This window comes from Loa loa (assembly GCF_000183805.2).
Source record: "Loa loa unplaced genomic scaffold supercont3.1, whole genome shotgun sequence".
NCBI classification, from domain to species: Eukaryota; Metazoa; Nematoda; class Chromadorea; order Rhabditida; family Onchocercidae; genus Loa; species Loa loa.
The window spans coordinates 377,958-395,354 of NW_018108181.1; the positions used below are offsets into that span (position 1 = coordinate 377,958).

Sequence of the window (17,397 nt, forward strand, 5' to 3'; positions counted from 1 at the left end):
CGATAAGTAGGCCCTTCTGCATGTGCTGATAAAGCATTCTTTGAAGCGCACTCATATCGCATTTAATAACATACTCGGTTTTTTCCGGCAACTGACTTTCTACTTCCTTCTTCAAACGACGCAACAAAAATGGTCGTAACACCTTAAACCAACTGTTTTATTTCGAAAAGCATATGTTAACTGTAAACTACATTTTTACTGTATTTTTTAGATGCTAGATAATGAATAGATAGAGAAAAGTTTTTGAAGAAAATCATAAGGTCCCGAAATGAGCGAAGTAAAAATTTTAATGGCAAGGAGGCTTGAAAAAGGGTGCACAAAAATGATTTACTAAATCAGCGTCATAAATTCATGAGTCAATATAGTTAGATGTCATCAAAACCATATCCAAGAATACCTTGTGCAACCGCCTGATGATCAACATTGTTTCCTCCTGATTCAACTCTACTTTTTCACCAGTTGTTGCAAATGGAGCATTAAACCTGAAAATTGCATTGGACAATATCAAAGAAAATCAAATTGTTCTCAGTTTCCCGAATTAATTTGAATTCTCACCATTGCTCAAAGGTTCCGCACGAACTGAAGATTGATGGGAGAAGAAAATTCAATAATGCCCAAAGCTCCGGTAATTTGTTTTGCAATGGAGTTCCAGTGAGAAGGAGGCGATGTTGCGCACTGAAGTATCCATTCAAAACTAGGGTTAGTTTACAATTGTGATTTTTCATTCGATGACCCTCATCAATGATCATATATTTCCATCGTATCTGTAATACACACGCTTTCAGCGTCAATAAAATTTGAAGTACATCTGAAATCATTTCACTACTCCAACACAAAAATTTTCATGTCCTCCATATAACAATAAAAAGTACCTTTCCTATCCAATAAAAAAATCATCATGTCCTCTATATAACGATAAAAAAGTACCTTTCCTAAAAGACCTTTCTCTTTTAGCACATAATCATAAGTGGTTAACAGCACATTAAATGCGTTACGACGAATAGAAGCCTCAAGTTTTTTACGAGCCTCTTTGTTTCCTTTGTAAACAATGCTTACAACATGTGGGGCCCATTTTTCAAGTTCCAAACTCCAGTTCGCAATCGTCCTGCAATCGAAAATTTTCAAATACTTTCATCAGTATCCTTAATTTCCTGAATTAGATTCTGAAAAGAGGCAGTTAAAGTTCGCGTTAGAAATTATAGGTAAGAACTTACGACAAAGGGACGATGATTAAATACGGTCCGTTTAACTTCTTGACCTCCATTAAATATGTGACCAATGCAATTGTCTGAATTGTTTTCCCCAGACCCATTTCATCGGCGAGAATACCATTGAGGTTGTTGTTGTATAAGGAAACCATCCATTCTAATCCTTTTAACTGAAACCACTTTATCATCATCGTATTAAAAAAAAACAAAAATAAAAAATGAAAAACAAAACGAAAATAAAAACAGTAAAAAAACAGAACGTTTAGATAATAAAAGAAGGAAAAAATACAACAAAGGTGTGAAGTAAAGGAAAATTCGTTAGATCTGACCTGATAAGGTTTAAGTTGCAAAGCCGGATTGCCACCACCCAGTGATGAATGCTGTGTCACAATTTTCTCTTTAATTTTATGCGCTGTTGCGTAATAAGACTCCATTTGCCGTCTATTTTTCTGATCATACTCATCTTCCTCGTTTCGAGCTTTCTCAATTATTTTACGATTTCGTGTCTCCTCGTCCATACCTCAACACATTTTAAGATGCAGTATGATTATAGCAGCATTGCACCACTCACTAATCAACTTGTTAGATGGATAGGAATAAGTAAAGAGACAACAACAAACCTTCAAATTCATCATCCTTCTTTTGTTCAATAGGTTCCGGGATGGGTTCATCTGATTCTGAATCTTCACTATCTGAGTACTCCTCACGCGATACGACCTTCGAAAACATTTTCAACAATTTAGCATAGTTTTGATATCTTTACCTTATAAGAGCTGAATAATCTTCCTATACACCAGAAGTTAAGCAAAATTCCGAAGACTTTTTTTAAAAACAGTTTCCTACTTGTAACACAGTCCTTGGCTCAAGTTTTATAATTCACAATTTCCTCACAAATCTCCTGCAGATTATTAAGTTCCAGCAGTTTAACTTTTTGCTCTAGCATTACATTTTTTGAACTCTTGCAAAACAATCAATGTTACTTCATGTCCAGGATGCGTTTCAATCCAAGCATCGATATCTTCTGATTTCGGCATTTCTTCCATAGGTAATATTTCACCAGTAGTTGCGTCTCTTATGCGTATCCGTACTTCAGACTCACTGCTTTCTGCAAAATTATCGGTTCATCGGTTATGCAACACAATTTTCTTCCTTAAAAACCGACGTCATTACGAAAACTTTAACAAAAAGAACCTTGCATCTTTTCTTTTCTTTTTGCTCACGGCGTTCATTACGTTTTCTTCGTTTCTCCGTTGCTTGATGTTGTTTGACAAGTCCTGTTAAACTTTCTACGTACTCATCGGTTTGTTGTAATAAGAAAACCAAACGTTTGTCTTTCTTTTCATCCAACAACTGTCTAAAAATTATATGTATGAGATTTGAGTTTTATCTGTAACGCGACATAACTTTTGCAACTAAAAGTTATTCTGCTCAGAAAAACAAATTCTGGAAATGCACTGTACCTGTAACCTTCCTCATCTTCCTGCATTAATTTTTGCATACGCATTCGCTCATTTTTCAGCTCGTCTTTTTTTCGTTCTTTTTCGCTATTGGCATGATAGGTTAGCACAGCCTTCTTTATTTTACTTTGCTTGACCTAAAAAACTGGTTCCATCCTCAAATACAAAATTCAAAACTTCTGTTAAATAAGTGAGAACTTCCTCGAATCAGAAAACCACCTGATTATTGCGGTGGTACTCCTTAAATTCTTTTCCATGTTGCAGAATTGCTTGTAATAAATCATTGTGCTTCTGTCGACGGCGGCGCTCTTGCTCAACTTTTTGTTGCTTCTCTAGTTTTTCAGTAACTCGTGCTTCACGCAAAGATTGTCGCTTGGTTCGACGATAAGCGTATGGATTGAGCGCAGTTTCAAGTGTTGTATCTTTCTTCAGCTGACTCAAAACTTCATTCCGTACCTAAATCATGGGAATTTAACAGAAATATATATAAAATTTGGGAAATTTTAATCCATGTGGCTTACCTGAGTTTGTAAGTTTAATAAACGAAGAGCACGGAGCTCGATTTCTGCCTTTAATAATAATCGTTTGCTTAAATTCGCAGGAAGATTGCTAAGCCACTGAATTCGTGCACCAATTCTATTTTGAATTCTGCAAAAAAAAAAAAAAAAAAAAAACAATAAACAATACCATTTTTGAAACCTTAAATCCATTCATTTTTGAAGTTCTAAAAACATTCTTTTAACTACTGCAGGACAATTCTTATACTTGCTATCTTTTGTACTACTTTTATACAAGTTGTGATATGCAGATAAGATGATAGATCCATCCTATCGACTTACTGTCATATTTTCCTTCGAATAACTGCATGTAAATGGTATTATCTGTCATTATCTTTTGAACTGTACAGCTAATTGCTTAGCAACTCTAAATAACATTGATGTGCCTTAAAATCAGATCCTATATGCACCTGTATTCCCGTTCTTTTAGAATTGTCTGTGGATCGACTCCTGGGGGAGGGGGAAGACATGTACTTCGGTTAGCACGTTGCTGGTGCAGCGTTAGAATTTTCATCAAATCGTATGGCAGTTTCTCGCCATTTTCTGTCTCAACAGGAAATTCGTAAGGTTCAGGAAGCAAGGAAGATGGCTTCGATATAGATGAAGCGATAAGAGCTGTTGCAACCGGTTCCTGTGCTGCTAGCTGTTTATAAGCACCGATCTGTAAATAATAAGTTAGCAAAAGATGCTACGGAAACCCATAACTTGAATGCATATCTAAAACATACTTGTGCCTTTAGCTGTTCCAGCTGCTCAGATGTAAATGTATTTTCCTGCGATTCTTTCACTGCTGTGTCGACCGGTTGATGATGTTTCACTTCAGTCGATGGTGTTCCTGAAAGATGAAACGTTTTAAAAATTATTCAAATATTTAATCAGATCTACGGTTCCACTTTTTCCTGCTTAAATAATTGAACCAATTAATAACTTCACTTTATCCTCAAGTGTTAACTGATTGCTTCTCTTCAACTAAAGATTTATCACTTACTTCTTACCAAAAAGATTTTCCCGAAAAAATTTGAGGTTTATGAATATATTTATTTCTGATGAATATGACAATACAGATCCTGTCAGCCTTATTTATACCAAATGACCAACGAACCTGTGATTTTTTGTTTCAGCAACAGCATCTGTGCATAACGTGGATCTGCAGTCATCTGTTGCTCTTCCATGCTTGCTATCGAACTATCCAGTTTGGCAATTGCAACTTCTTCCGCGGTTATACCATGCTGTAAAGATCCTTGAACAAACTGCATCTGCGCTTGTTGCTGCGGAGGGGCTGTCGTAGGTGAATCGGTTCCCCCAGCATACTGCATTGGAGGTACATAACCACTTGATGTACCCATATATGGCTGTCCGTTAATTCCACTAGAAGATGTATATTTTGGAACACCGTCGCCCATTTTCAGCTATAAAATAATGATTGCATCAATTATAGCAGTTTCCGATGAATGAAGTGCGTAACTCACTATACTTCCAGTTGGACGCCATCACACTCATACTTCCCTCTGTTATGAACTTCCTTCCGATAGTGAACAATACAATATGGACTTACCACGGTATCTATTTCGCAGAACGAATTTCCTAAAAGGAGAAGTTATATACCACAAAAGTCATTACCAGCAAATATAAATGGCAAAAGTATGACATTTTGTTATAAAGGAAATGCCATTCGTTTACATATCAACAAGAATTTTATGTATATCACACCATTATTAGCAAAATATCTAGACTTCCAAGAGCAGAAAAGAGCGATGAAAGAAATATAAGGGAAGATTACGACTGAAATCTCCGAAATATAAGTTTTCTAATATTAAAAATACCAACTTCTACTTATGAATTTCTGAGGCTAATTCATTAAATCAAAAACACCAGCCTCTTATATATCTCTACCTGGAGAGGACGTCTATAAGAGAGTGAAAATAGTTCTCATGAAAAATCTGGACCTGTAAGTGTTACCGACAAACCTCTTCCACATGACTCTGCTAACATTCTCTAATAAAACGATATTGACCCCAAAAATCTATCAGATAACTAACGCAGATAACTAAGGCTCCTTCCAACGTTTATAAAAATACAGCAATATATTTCCCTGCTCACGTGCACAATACGTCACTTATTGTCACCTTATTGTCACCCCCCTCCCTTCCCTCTCTCACGAAACTTGATCTTCTATCGATCACTCCGTCCATCCGTATCCAAACTTTGTGTCATCGACTAAAGGCCCATGAGTGAAAACCTGGCGTCTCAATGCGGATATCCCTGTTTGTGACATTCACACGTTATTTTTTCTCTTTATCTGAACTTTAATACTGCTTGAGGAGGTGCGAGTTTATCCGTGACTCAAATTAATGTATACTTTCGTTCCCTTTACCGGATGATAACATCATCAAGTCATTAGTAAAACGTTAAGCATCATTACTTACTAACGTCCTTTTCTTTCAATCACGGTTACACGCGATTGTATATAATATGTTTCATTCCCTGACACATATTATTATACTATTTAATATACTTTCAGTCTATCACTTTTAATTCTTTTTACAAATTCATTACTAGTCTTTTTGAAATTCAAAAATATCCGATTAAGCTTAAGGTACCACTCTAAGGGAGGCACGGATGAACTTCCCATACCTCACATCTTCCAGTACGATTCACAATCCGAACTAGCAGCACACGGATTGAGATGGAAATGCACTTGATTATGTCGAACGAATTACCTTTTAATTTGTGTATGATCACTTTATTTGTAATTTATTAAAATGGTTAAAATATCCCCTGAAAAACATCTCTGCATAAAAATAGGATTGTTATCTCTGAAACACTCAGACGTAAGCACATCGAACTGTTTTTCACTGACCATCCAAAGCATCTCCCGTTGCCCAGAAAATCCATTTTAAGTGGCAATCATGATGCATACACCCGTCTCACTTTGGTCACTATTTTCTGGTAAACTGTGAAAATCTGGCGTTATGAATGAAATTGCAACATTGTACATTATCTGTTATATCGATATTATCTATATCCTGGTTTAATTAAAGAAGTATACAGATTGAAATGCTTTTACTGGCTAAGAATATTGCCTTACGTCAGTGACTAAAGTCACTGCTGATCAAATAAAACGAAAATTTCCTAACAGAAAGTTATTTACTCAAGTAGCTTTATTTGATGATTTTTTTTTAACTCTTTAGTTTAGTATTGTTTGGGCAGTTTATTTCATTTTTTCTATTTAGTGTGGCCTTACAGTTCATCAGAACTTGCAGTTAGTCTTTGAATGACAACTTCTATAGGTTTCAACTTTGTATACAAAAGACCAATTTCGAAAAAAACCTCAGTGTCATGAACCTTTTTAACATCTATACTTTCTTCAGTCCTTGCTACAACACCACAATATATTTACTATCCCTTTATAAATTTGTTTCATTTTTCTTCTTTTATGAAATTCTCCTCGCAAAAGACGCCTTATAAAAAAAGTGTCCTGAGAAATGATAGAGTATAGCATTTATGATTAAACAGTAGCGATAATCACACACGACTTGGATGAACTAATAAAGAAAAAAGTGGCTTTACTTGATATGTGCAAGGAATTCCAAAATACAACATCAGATCAACGCATGGAAAAAAAAGAGATGGACTGTTACTGGATATGAATTTAGAATAAGAATTTGTTATGAAATAAATATACAAAAAAAAAAGAAAAAAATGAAATGTTGTCGGAGTAACATCGGCAAGAAAAGGTTCCTGAAGAATATGAAAAAGGGAAAATGTCTGATAAGAGGAAATTTTCGTCCTGAATTTCAGAGTATCAGAAAATAGAGAAACCGATATATTTTAGAATTGAGCAACTATTACACCGTAATCGGCATCTGTTGGTAGAAATTTCTCTCAATATTAAACTTCGTTTGCAACAAGATAGCTCTATCTACTAGACTGATCGATGTATTAGACATTCGTGATGTTGTTGATTCGTTTAAACTGATACCTTCTCTAAGTATCTCATTCACCATTTTCATCACAGCACCTTTTGTTGCTTCCGTGAAACTGTTTAGTGATTGCAGCGAAAGACCAAAAAAATCGATATGTTCATGAAACTGCAGTGTCTTTATTTTCATTAGTCCTGAAACAATATCAGAATTTATCTTGAGATTAAGCTAATTAACAGTAATGAAGCATTCATATGTCTTGACACTATTCCTCGATCCAAACAAAGAAAAGTGATAGGCTGGATTTCAATGAAGTTGGACTGAGGATAAATTGAGCCGTATGTTGTATAATAACTCTTTAATTAATTTTACTTGCATTACTAACCAGCAATACGACCAGGTAAGTTTGTAATACTGCACTGTATCGTTGTACTGAACGGTATTACACCAACTGCTTCAGTTGTCCCTTCAACGAAAAATGTCGCCCATCCTTCGAGTGTCACGACAGTAGCATCTGGTTTGCGAATTTTATAGTGCCAATTCAAAAGTTTTCTATATTTAGAAAAAGAAGTCAGGAATTTTCAAACATTATCAGCTGTGTCGAATAAGACAAAATTTTACTTTTCCTCGATAAGCCATGAGGTAATCAAACCTGCCGAAATCATTGCCTTAGGTGGTTCAGTTGTACGCAAGATAATTTCAAGTTGCTTATTTGGATATGTTTCGGCAACCTCCGGAATAATATCCGATAGACAAACTTCATCCATCCCACACGATGTACGTATTAATTTACCAAGCACAGGTGTTGCCGAACTCACGCTGAAAACCAGTGCACCAATGCTGAAAACGACAATTATGAAACAGCTAAATTAAAATTCAATTTTTTACTTTGCTTACCAAGAAATACGTCATTCACTGCTCTTCTCAGTAATGATTCTATAATAATCACACAGTTATTAAAAGTCTTTGAAATAATCAAGTTTAAAATTGCATCTAGCAGGGAGCGCAACTCGGTACAGTAAGCCGGGCGCAACGTGGTACAGTAAACCCATATCGCAAGGACAGTCTTAAAAAACCTAAGCATGCCAGTTTTCCATCACAAAGACAATGTTTGATTCCAAAATTAGACTGTTCGGAATTCAATAGTATAAAACGTCTAACAGTGAAGATTTAAAATTTAAAAAACACCGATGAAACCCAGCTTAAATATTTCATCGAGCTGGATCTCACAAATTTTAGCACACTGAAACTGATGATCGTGTGCGTATCTCAGAAGCTCCAAGAAAACCGAAAAAACATTAGTACCTCAAGCTTACTATTTTTTACATCTGTAAATGGTCTAAATGCAGACGTAGGAAACGTTAAACAATTGACACTTCATCATTCACTTTATCGAATCCTTACATATGTGCTTTAAGAAAGAGCGTGTTGATAGTGTATTCTGATATCAGCAAGCCAACATTACCTCCACTCATTATTTCACTGAATCGTAACATTTCGGGTCGTTCATAAGGATTCTGAAATAGTTATTTCTTCTGCATACGCATAAATGGGAATTGAGAAGCATCAGAAGAATTTTAATATATAGCGAAAAGTTCGGATCGCAATTATAGTACTCATTTATATGATATCTCCCAATATTTGATTGATTTTTTATATTTTTATGTATTTTAAATCTCAATAAATTCAGATATTACAAGTACTTATATTGGAATAATTTCAAAAATAACAAAGGAATTTTTTAAATAATAGAAATGATACAAATAGTTAATTTTGAAAAGTTGTAAGAGCAGAAAATCATAAACAGAGCTATACGCATTTATGAGTTGACATAGACAAAGAGAAAAATAGAAATAAATGAATAAAAGAAACCTTAGTTTGATCATACGTTCTAATATACACATCACCATCCAGACCGAGAAAAAATCTTCCATATGTTGCACTAGTGTCTAGAATACTTAGCGAAAGAATTAACAGAGCTAGCTTCTTCCATGAATTCTTCCAACTATTATGCTACAAACAAATCATTCTATGAATGAAAATTATTGAAAGCATTCAAGAGAAAAATAGCATATATTAAAACTGAAGATACTATAAATTTCGAGAAATTTTAAATAAATGAAAGAATGAAAATAGAACTAACAATACTGGAAGTAACTTCTTTTGATTTCTGAAGTGGGAAGACAGACAATGAATTTAGAACATTTGGCTCTGTCTTATTGTCGTAGGAAGATACGCTGAATAACGTACTAGACCTACTAAACTGTGATTCTTGCAGCATACCTCCATCAGAAGTGATTTGTAACTCAGGTTGCATTGGAGCTGCAAATATCAATCATACTGAGTAAGGTATTTAACCAAATGGCGCTAATGCATTTTTGAAAAAGAAGCAAAAGACAGTTATTTTTATTTAAATTTTTCATCAAAATATCTAGAAATGAGAATGATAAATTGAGATTCATTTATCATGTCAAGAAAAGATGATATTTTTTATAGGGACAGGCTCACCCTCCAAATAGTTTGGCTCGGATCCCAATCCTCTTTTCATCTTCTGGCCACTTATGTCATCCGATTTCTAAACAACAACTTCAAAAAAAAACATATAATACTCGATAGTATGTTACAGTATTTCATACTTGACAAGTTCCCGGAAGAAAACACTCCTAGCAGCATAGGCCTGATCTCCTAATCTATGCATTTTTTTTTTTTAAAACGGTTTGCAGAAATTTTGCAATTTAAAGATCAAACGGATGAATGCTTCTTTTTACAATGTATTCAAAAACTGATTCTTTATAATAAGACTAGAAAGAGTGCGGTAAAATAAACTTATTTTAAAAGGAAAAAGGATTAAGTGATAGAAACCTCGAAAAACACTCGATATAAATCAATGATTGATATCTGATTTGGTATCTGAAGCAGTTCACTACTCAGTTCATTGTTGACCACATTATTCACTGCGATGCAAAGAGTTTCTTCTAATACCTGCCGAGCTTTTATCGTTATTTCATGCTACAACAAATCATGTATGAATATTATTACTGTATGCAATATTTTGTAATCTCTCTTGTATTAGCAGATACCATAATTTACCGAAAGCACATATTAGGAAAAACTAAAAACCTGTGTATGTGTGGTTATATTTTAGGACAATATATATTTTAGAATTCTTTTTGAAATTTTGAAATTATGATTCATTTAAAAATTGTTAAATTTTTGTCCAACCAGCAAAGATAATGAGAGAGAGAGAGAATGAAAGTGAGTTATTCAGTAATTACCTGATACTTGGTATTGACAATAATAGTGAACAGGCCCATATTTTCTACCCAAGCGAGAACAACTTCATTAATTAGAGAACAACTGACTACTCGAACGTACGGTACATCATCTATGGTCTTCTGAATATCAAATGTGGCCTCTATGACAAGCTGGTTAGCAGATATTGCTAATGTACCATATGTTGGTATTGTCACCGGAATGAGTGGCAATGGTTGTAAGTGCCCGTATAACGTACCTGCGATGCTTTAACATTGATTTTAGTTGATAATTTGATTGCGATGAATAACTAAAAAGATTGCAGCATTTTCCCATCTCACTAAATTAATGATCATTGGTAATGAAAGTCACTGCATTACTTAGAACCAATTCTCTTTCTTGTAAATAATGCAGGTGAACGTAGCCGAACTTCATTTTCCATATTTTTATTACATTGAAGTTGTACTACAACCTACTAAAAGTTAAAGCCACTAATCCTAAGTGTTAACAGATTTGGTGATGTTGGCACCACTCCAATGTATGATGGATTCTGATGCGCAACAAGCTGGAGATTCTGAATTCTAACACATCCTTCCGGAAAACACTGCTGTTGCGACGGAATCATCACTCGTTTAACATGCTTCTTGAACAAATATTCTGAAATGAAATTCTAATCGATTTTTATCAGAATGTTTTGGACTTTGTCATCGACTGTACGACCAACAAATACTTGGATCGCAGAAACATTTCCACTTTTAGTGTCTATAATAGACCTTACATTGTTTAACAATATGCAAGAAGAAACAAAGAATACCGATTACTCTGGACAACTGTTGAAAGACATCATCACTGAAGCGCACTCGCAAAGCAGATTGCAGTGGAACAAAAATTTCACCGGGAGTTCCGAGACATTTATTGGCACTGTTTGCTAACCACAATGCAATCTTGAAAACATAACATTTACACTCACACGAAATCCAAAGGACATCTCTTTGCCGTTAAAAAAAATTTCACTTCGAAATTTCATTTTGTTGTAAAAGTTTCAAGCTTTATCCAAAACAAAGGAAAATGAGTTTATCAAAAGAAGGTCCCAATTTCACAAACGAGAAGACTAACAGAAAGCATGACAAATCATTGATTTGACGTTTGGACTAAAACATCCTTCCCTGCCAATCTCTAGGGTTTAAATCTAAAGGATATTTGAAACTTAATTTTAAAAAATCTTGGCCAAGTGTCGTTTCAGAATTCCTGGAATGTACGCTAACACGTTGAAATTTTTAACAGTTGACATTTTTAAATAGAAATATGCTTACAACAATATTTCCTTTCGTTAATGAAATAACAACATATTGTATATTTAGCATACTACTACATTTTTTCATAACGAATCATTTGAAAAATGTCATCGGAACCCACAGGTGTATTTGTCCTATTTTAACAAACACAAGACGATTGTCTCTTTTGACATCATTTCTTTTCTTTTTTTTCTCTGCAAACTTACCGTGAGGAAGACAAGATGATGCATTTGAGAACGGTTCCGAATGTATCCCATGGCACAACTCAATTGCGCTCGATTTTGATGTTCACTTGACAACTGCTTTAATTAGTTTCCAACTTCATTAAACTTCAAAAAAGGTAAATACTTTTAATGAAATCACACGTAATCAGAATCAGAGATCAAGAAATGGTGAATTAAAATAGTACTGATAAGTGAGAGGTTTAACGTGCAACGATTACCATTCTTACATTGTTCAAATAAAGAATTTAAAAACGAAAAGGCTACAACGAAGTCTAAGCCTGTCTTTTTAGCCAAACATCAAACAACTGGAGCAAAAGGGAACAAGAACAGATAGAATCTGGCAATATATGTGACAGGGATCAGCAGAACAATTTGAGTGCAATATATGGTCTCTCTTCTGTCCTTCTTTACAACCTAATTATTGATGATAACTGATAGTTTTTCTTTCATCTTGCTATGAAACTAATTTCAAAGAGTGGAATTTTTTAATTTGAAATTTTAATAAATCAAATTGAAATATTCAAAAATATTATGTTTAATGATAGTTCAGTCATCCCACCTTTAATATTCAATGTTAGAAATTTACTCCCATGCAATATTAATTTGTGAACAAAAGCTTGAACTACAGAAACAAAACAGAATGATTTAAAAACCAAATTTCCCTTTTGAAATTCGCAAAACATCTTATTCAAGTGTTGTTAAAAACATAATTTAGATATTAACTGCGAAGAGTTCCAATAAATATCATTAATTATTGGCATCTCAACTCACATATGCATAATGTCATATATGCCTTATTGTTTTTGTACCCATACTAACAATCAGCCACTCAGTACGGAAATATAAAAAATCGGGATACATGTGACTGACCCTAAATTAGAATTCCGTTGCGTAACAGGTGACGAATAGATGTAATTGCCAAGTTTCACAGCATCTTAAATTATATGAATATTCATGTCTTAGATTGTTTAATGGAACTGGTTTTTGTGATGGCTCTCAACATATCTCATTCATATCACTGCATCTTCAAGGACAAATATTTTTCCGATAAAAATTTAACAACCGATATGATAGGAAAGTAAAGGTCATAGAGAAAGGAGGTGGACTTCTTTCAAATGACTCCTACAAAGTTGCTACGTGTTTCCTTGAGAATTTCAATTCGAATGGGAATTGACATTTGAATTTTATCTCACCTCTCACTTTCTCTCTTAGTGGTGACTGTTCACTTAGTGTTCTGTATATCATGATGTGCGAAAGACAAGCCTCTTAATACGTTGAATTCAGTTGTGAAGTGGTGCTGCATCCTCAAATTAGAAATTTTTTTTTCCGGCAAACGATAGTTAGCATCACTATTAGCATTTCGCGCAATCCCGAGAAGCTTTTCTTAATACGGACGCGAAAAGATGTTGCAGTAGGAATCTTTATTGTACAAAAAAGGATCAACGATGATAAATAATGAAATTGAAGCAAACAGGAGAAATTATGAGTGAATTTGGGCAATTAACTATTTTGAGAATAGAATTAATCATTCGAAATCCAACAACGTATTCCTTGATATCACATCCATAACTTTATATAAACTGAAAAACTTTGCACGGTGCGAAAAAATGTTCGTTCTTTAATATTGACCTGTGTACATGTGTAGATTCACATCACCTATGATATCTCTACATACTTTCTTTACTACTACATGAAGCTTTTTAAGCGCTAATAAATCTTCCAACGTTTATCAAGAATGACTTTAAGCGAAGGCCACAATCGAATTCAGCGTAAAGCAAACTAAGATTAGCCATCAGCTAGGACAGCAGCCATCAACAAATACTTTAAACTGAACTATATGGCATTGTACTCCTGAAATCACTTGCTCGGCAACTTCACTACACTTTATTTTTCCCCCAATCTCTGAAATTTTAAAATGAATTGCCTGAATTCACCAAAACTCACCTTTCTGCCTCGCGATGAGGTAATCTAGTAAATGAAACAGGAAGTACAACCTAGTACATGTCCCCCTATCAATATTCAATCTGTAGCCTTAAGTTACTTCAGAAACTTCAAATGAATTAGCAGTAAAAAAATAAACCAATTTGTCCAATATGGAGAAAAACTGATAAAAAATCACTTGTCTCACGTTATGAGCTAGAAATTTCAAGTAAATTTACAACTGAAAGGAGTTTGTATTCCTAAAAATTTTAAAAACTAACATACTCTACGATGCGTTTGCACCTATAAATACATCTAAAGAATGTGAAAGAAAGTTCTAAATTAACCGTGGTTCATTAACGAAATTCGTCAGAAAAACAATAAACAAATTGCTGAAACAATAAACAAATTGCGAATATATAATGTGTAAAAAAATCTAATAAAAGGAATTTCAAAAAGTGGACAAATTGTGAGAGTGACAAAACGAATCAAAGGAAAACGACATCTGTTGAAACTTGTTTAAGGAATGATAAAACTTTGTTGATATTTCTCTCGCAAACTTCCACTTTTCCACATTGCAGCAGAACATTCCAATTGTACATCGCCATTTTTTACACCCAGACGAGGTGTTCGCGCTAACCTGGCTTCTTTCGTCATACAATTCAAACAGATTTCCAAGAGAGTTCACATAATACCAGCTTTCTGTTTGAAACAAATATTATACAAATGACTTTGGAAAAAAAAGAAAGTAGTCAAAATCTGGCAAAACAAAATTATGGGAGATCAATACATACAACTGCATTAGCGACCAATAACGGAAATATGTTTTAAAAAATAGTTGAACAAAAAATTTTAAGCAGATAAAACGGCCTTTTGAGAATGAAAATTACAAGGCAAAATAAGCTGTAGCAGTGGTGATATAATAAAAGAGGCAGTTCAAAATTCTGAAATAACTGATGAGGAAAATTTCCTGAAACTGATGAAATCCAATAAAGGGTTTTAAAAAGACTTGCACTCATAACCTAACACTGAGGACTACAAAAATGAGCAATGAAGTCATGAAGATGAGTGGTAGCAATTATAAATGTCTAGGTTGCTGCTGAAAGATAAATTTGGAATTGAAATGAAATGATGGGTGTGAAATCAGTCATCGAAATTAAGACCTGTTGGTCGAGTTCTCCGGCGTTTGCTCGATTCTGGTGCTGAACCATTTTCATGATTTTCAGGTTTCTATAATAAATGGAACTTTAAGAGAAAACAGTAAACAAGACCTCTAAATGGCCTTTTGAATCATTCTGTTCTTTTACCAGTACAACTTTTAATTTCTAGCTATTTCTACAGGAATACAAAACAGAAAACAAATCCTAAGTGATTGTCTGGATCTTTTAAAAAATTTTGATTCAACAAAAACAGAACAACAGTGCAGGCTTATCAGTTCATGGTTTCTTGATAAAACAGGTCGGAATGCGCAAGCCATTTTATGCATAATAATTCAATATTAGAATACATTTGGGAGCATTAACTCGAACTTGAATTGAAGTAATTTAGTTTAACTACTGGTCAAGTTAGCCTGCTTACTGACCAAGTTACCTTGCTTACTGTTCAATACTAAACAAAGCAACATTCAGATTTTTTTTAATTACGAAAAACTGTTACAAAGTGATCTTGAACATTGTAACATTAAAAAAAAACGCAACTAGGATGTGGAAATCTTCAAGACACTATACCCTCCTCTTCTGCTCATTCTAAAGCTAAGTTTCTAATGAATTTTAACAAAAATTGGCCTATTGGCCTTTCTTTAAATTTGACTGACTTCGTATTGTTTTTCGAGCAGCTATAAGCCCATCACCTATTATATTCCTCAGTTGTTATCAAGACTATAATACACCATGCATTCTTTAGCTTACGCTCAAACTACAATATACCATACCCCTCTATTTTGTCCATTCTGAAGCAATTTTTTACTATATTTTAACAAAAATACTTGCTTTTCTCTGATCTGATTGACTTCGCATTGTCTTTCGAGCAGCCATTTGCTCAACATCTGTTCTATTCCTTACCTGCCGCTCAAGCTACAATTCACCTGTTGATTAAACTTCAAAAACATTTCGACACTTCAATATACAATAAATTAAAACGCTTAGTTTGATTTTTCTAATTAAAGGAAATCCTTCTTGCAAATTTATCAATGTTGCCAACAGTTGTTTGAAGAATGGTAAGGTTTAAAGCAATGATCTCATTTCATGATTAAATTATATATGGGATTACTTCCAGAATAATGAAAAGTCTCTGTCTTTAAAATCAGCACCGACATGAGAGACACTAACAAAAGGAGTAGAAGCCTCTGCAAATACCAAATTTTTTTTAACGCTAAAAGAAGGAACCCGAATTTAATCATAATAAAAACGAAGGCAAATATAGAACATACCAAGCGCAAGTAGGCATTAATAGTTTCCTCCAACAAATCAGCAGTTCTTAACTGCATGTTCACATCACTAACACGGTTCAATTCAATCCTATGAACAACATGCACTAGAATTAGTTTATCATCCGTCACTTCGGATACTTTCAACGTTCTTCTCATTATCATTTCTCTGAAAATATGGAAGCTTAAATTTTCACAAACTTGTGCGGCTGAAAGTCTTGAATGTATCACACAGCAAAAATATTGCATCGAATTAATCCAAATCTTTGTAGGTACTGATGTATACTGTTAAAACTCTGAAGAATAATATATGCAAGATTAAAAACCGCAAGAAGTATTAAATACCAAAACTATCTCATTCCTCAAACTTGAAGTCAGATCAAAATTTTGAAAAGGGCTTAGCACATTTTCCTGAATCTAAATTAGCTCAGTAGCTATTGACATTTTTGCTGTTACGTATTTGATTCGACTCATTGGGTTATACAGATCTTATATTTGAGTATTAGCTTCGACACGAGATAAAAACGAGCAGAAATTTTGAAAAAAAATCTAAGCCGGACAGTATATACTTGAAATATAAAATAACGTTTAGCTTACAAGTAAGTGACTCAGATCTCCGTAATTTGCATGATAAAATATATAGAAAATTGAGCCGTAACAAATGAATCGAAATCAACGGTTTTACTCCATGATTATTGGGAAATCTCTCAGAACTTTCTTTTTTGAATAACCTATTAATTTAGCGTACATTAATATGTAATCAAATGCGTGCCCGTTACTTAAATATATTTCACGATATGAAAAGTCATTGTAATAAAAATCGTCAAAGGCCCGCGGTGTCATTGAGGTCTCATCAAGAAAAATGTCAAATGAATGTTCGCGATCAAAAAATGCATTTAGAAGTTTAGGTACTATTATAGAAGAGCAGCGCGCTGAAAGATCTCTTGAAGGTTAAAATACCGCTACTAATATCTAACTGCTGACAACATGTGATATGTGCACCTATATCGACAAAAATTGCAGTTTCTAAACCAAGTTTTTTGAAACCGTTTATTTTTTCTAACCTCTACCTGCTTTTAACAAATAAGCAAAATGATCATTATAATGGTATATATATATATATATATATATATATA

At 33.9% G+C, this 17,397-nt stretch overlaps 3 protein-coding genes across 3 annotated transcripts in view; all 3 read right to left on the reverse strand.

The window, feature by feature from the left end:
- LOAG_16349 (hypothetical protein) overlaps window positions 1-4,625 on the reverse strand; it is a gene marked incomplete at both ends in the record, with an annotated part of 7,935 nt that extends 3,310 nt beyond the window's left edge. The window contains 14 exons of the mRNA XM_020449001.1: window positions 398-482; window positions 556-764; window positions 928-1,105; window positions 1,215-1,378; window positions 1,538-1,728; window positions 1,829-1,925; window positions 2,189-2,313; window positions 2,429-2,562; window positions 2,669-2,802; window positions 2,885-3,121; window positions 3,187-3,313; window positions 3,633-3,883; window positions 3,951-4,057; window positions 4,325-4,625. Coding sequence (XP_020307547.1) covers window positions 398-482; window positions 556-764; window positions 928-1,105; window positions 1,215-1,378; window positions 1,538-1,728; window positions 1,829-1,925; window positions 2,189-2,313; window positions 2,429-2,562; window positions 2,669-2,802; window positions 2,885-3,121; window positions 3,187-3,313; window positions 3,633-3,883; window positions 3,951-4,057; window positions 4,325-4,625 — 2,340 coding nt within the window. The remainder of the gene's footprint in view (window positions 1-397; window positions 483-555; window positions 765-927; window positions 1,106-1,214; window positions 1,379-1,537; window positions 1,729-1,828; window positions 1,926-2,188; window positions 2,314-2,428; window positions 2,563-2,668; window positions 2,803-2,884; window positions 3,122-3,186; window positions 3,314-3,632; window positions 3,884-3,950; window positions 4,058-4,324) is intronic.
- A 2,445-nt stretch (window positions 4,626-7,070) lies between these two features.
- LOAG_06506 (hypothetical protein) lies at window positions 7,071-11,949 on the reverse strand (the record flags this gene model as incomplete). The annotated part of the gene is made up of 12 exons (XM_020447157.1): window positions 7,071-7,339; window positions 7,531-7,659; window positions 7,798-7,985; window positions 8,550-8,662; window positions 9,018-9,158; window positions 9,289-9,467; window positions 9,654-9,720; window positions 10,008-10,154; window positions 10,421-10,664; window positions 10,874-11,054; window positions 11,212-11,341; window positions 11,899-11,949. The coding sequence occupies 12 exons, from the start codon at window positions 11,947-11,949 to the stop codon at window positions 7,071-7,073; spliced, it is 1,839 nt and encodes a 612-aa protein (XP_020302583.1).
- Window positions 11,950-14,725: 2,776 nt separating this feature from the next.
- Window positions 14,726-17,397, reverse strand: part of LOAG_16350 (hypothetical protein) — a 4,581-nt gene continuing 1,909 nt past the window's right edge. The window contains exons 3-5 of the mRNA XM_020449002.1: window positions 16,265-16,430; window positions 15,825-15,908; window positions 14,726-15,066 (exon numbers count right to left, since the gene is read on the reverse strand). Coding sequence (XP_020307548.1) covers window positions 14,980-15,066; window positions 15,825-15,908; window positions 16,265-16,430 — 337 coding nt within the window. The 3' untranslated portion in view covers window positions 14,726-14,979. The remainder of the gene's footprint in view (window positions 15,067-15,824; window positions 15,909-16,264; window positions 16,431-17,397) is intronic.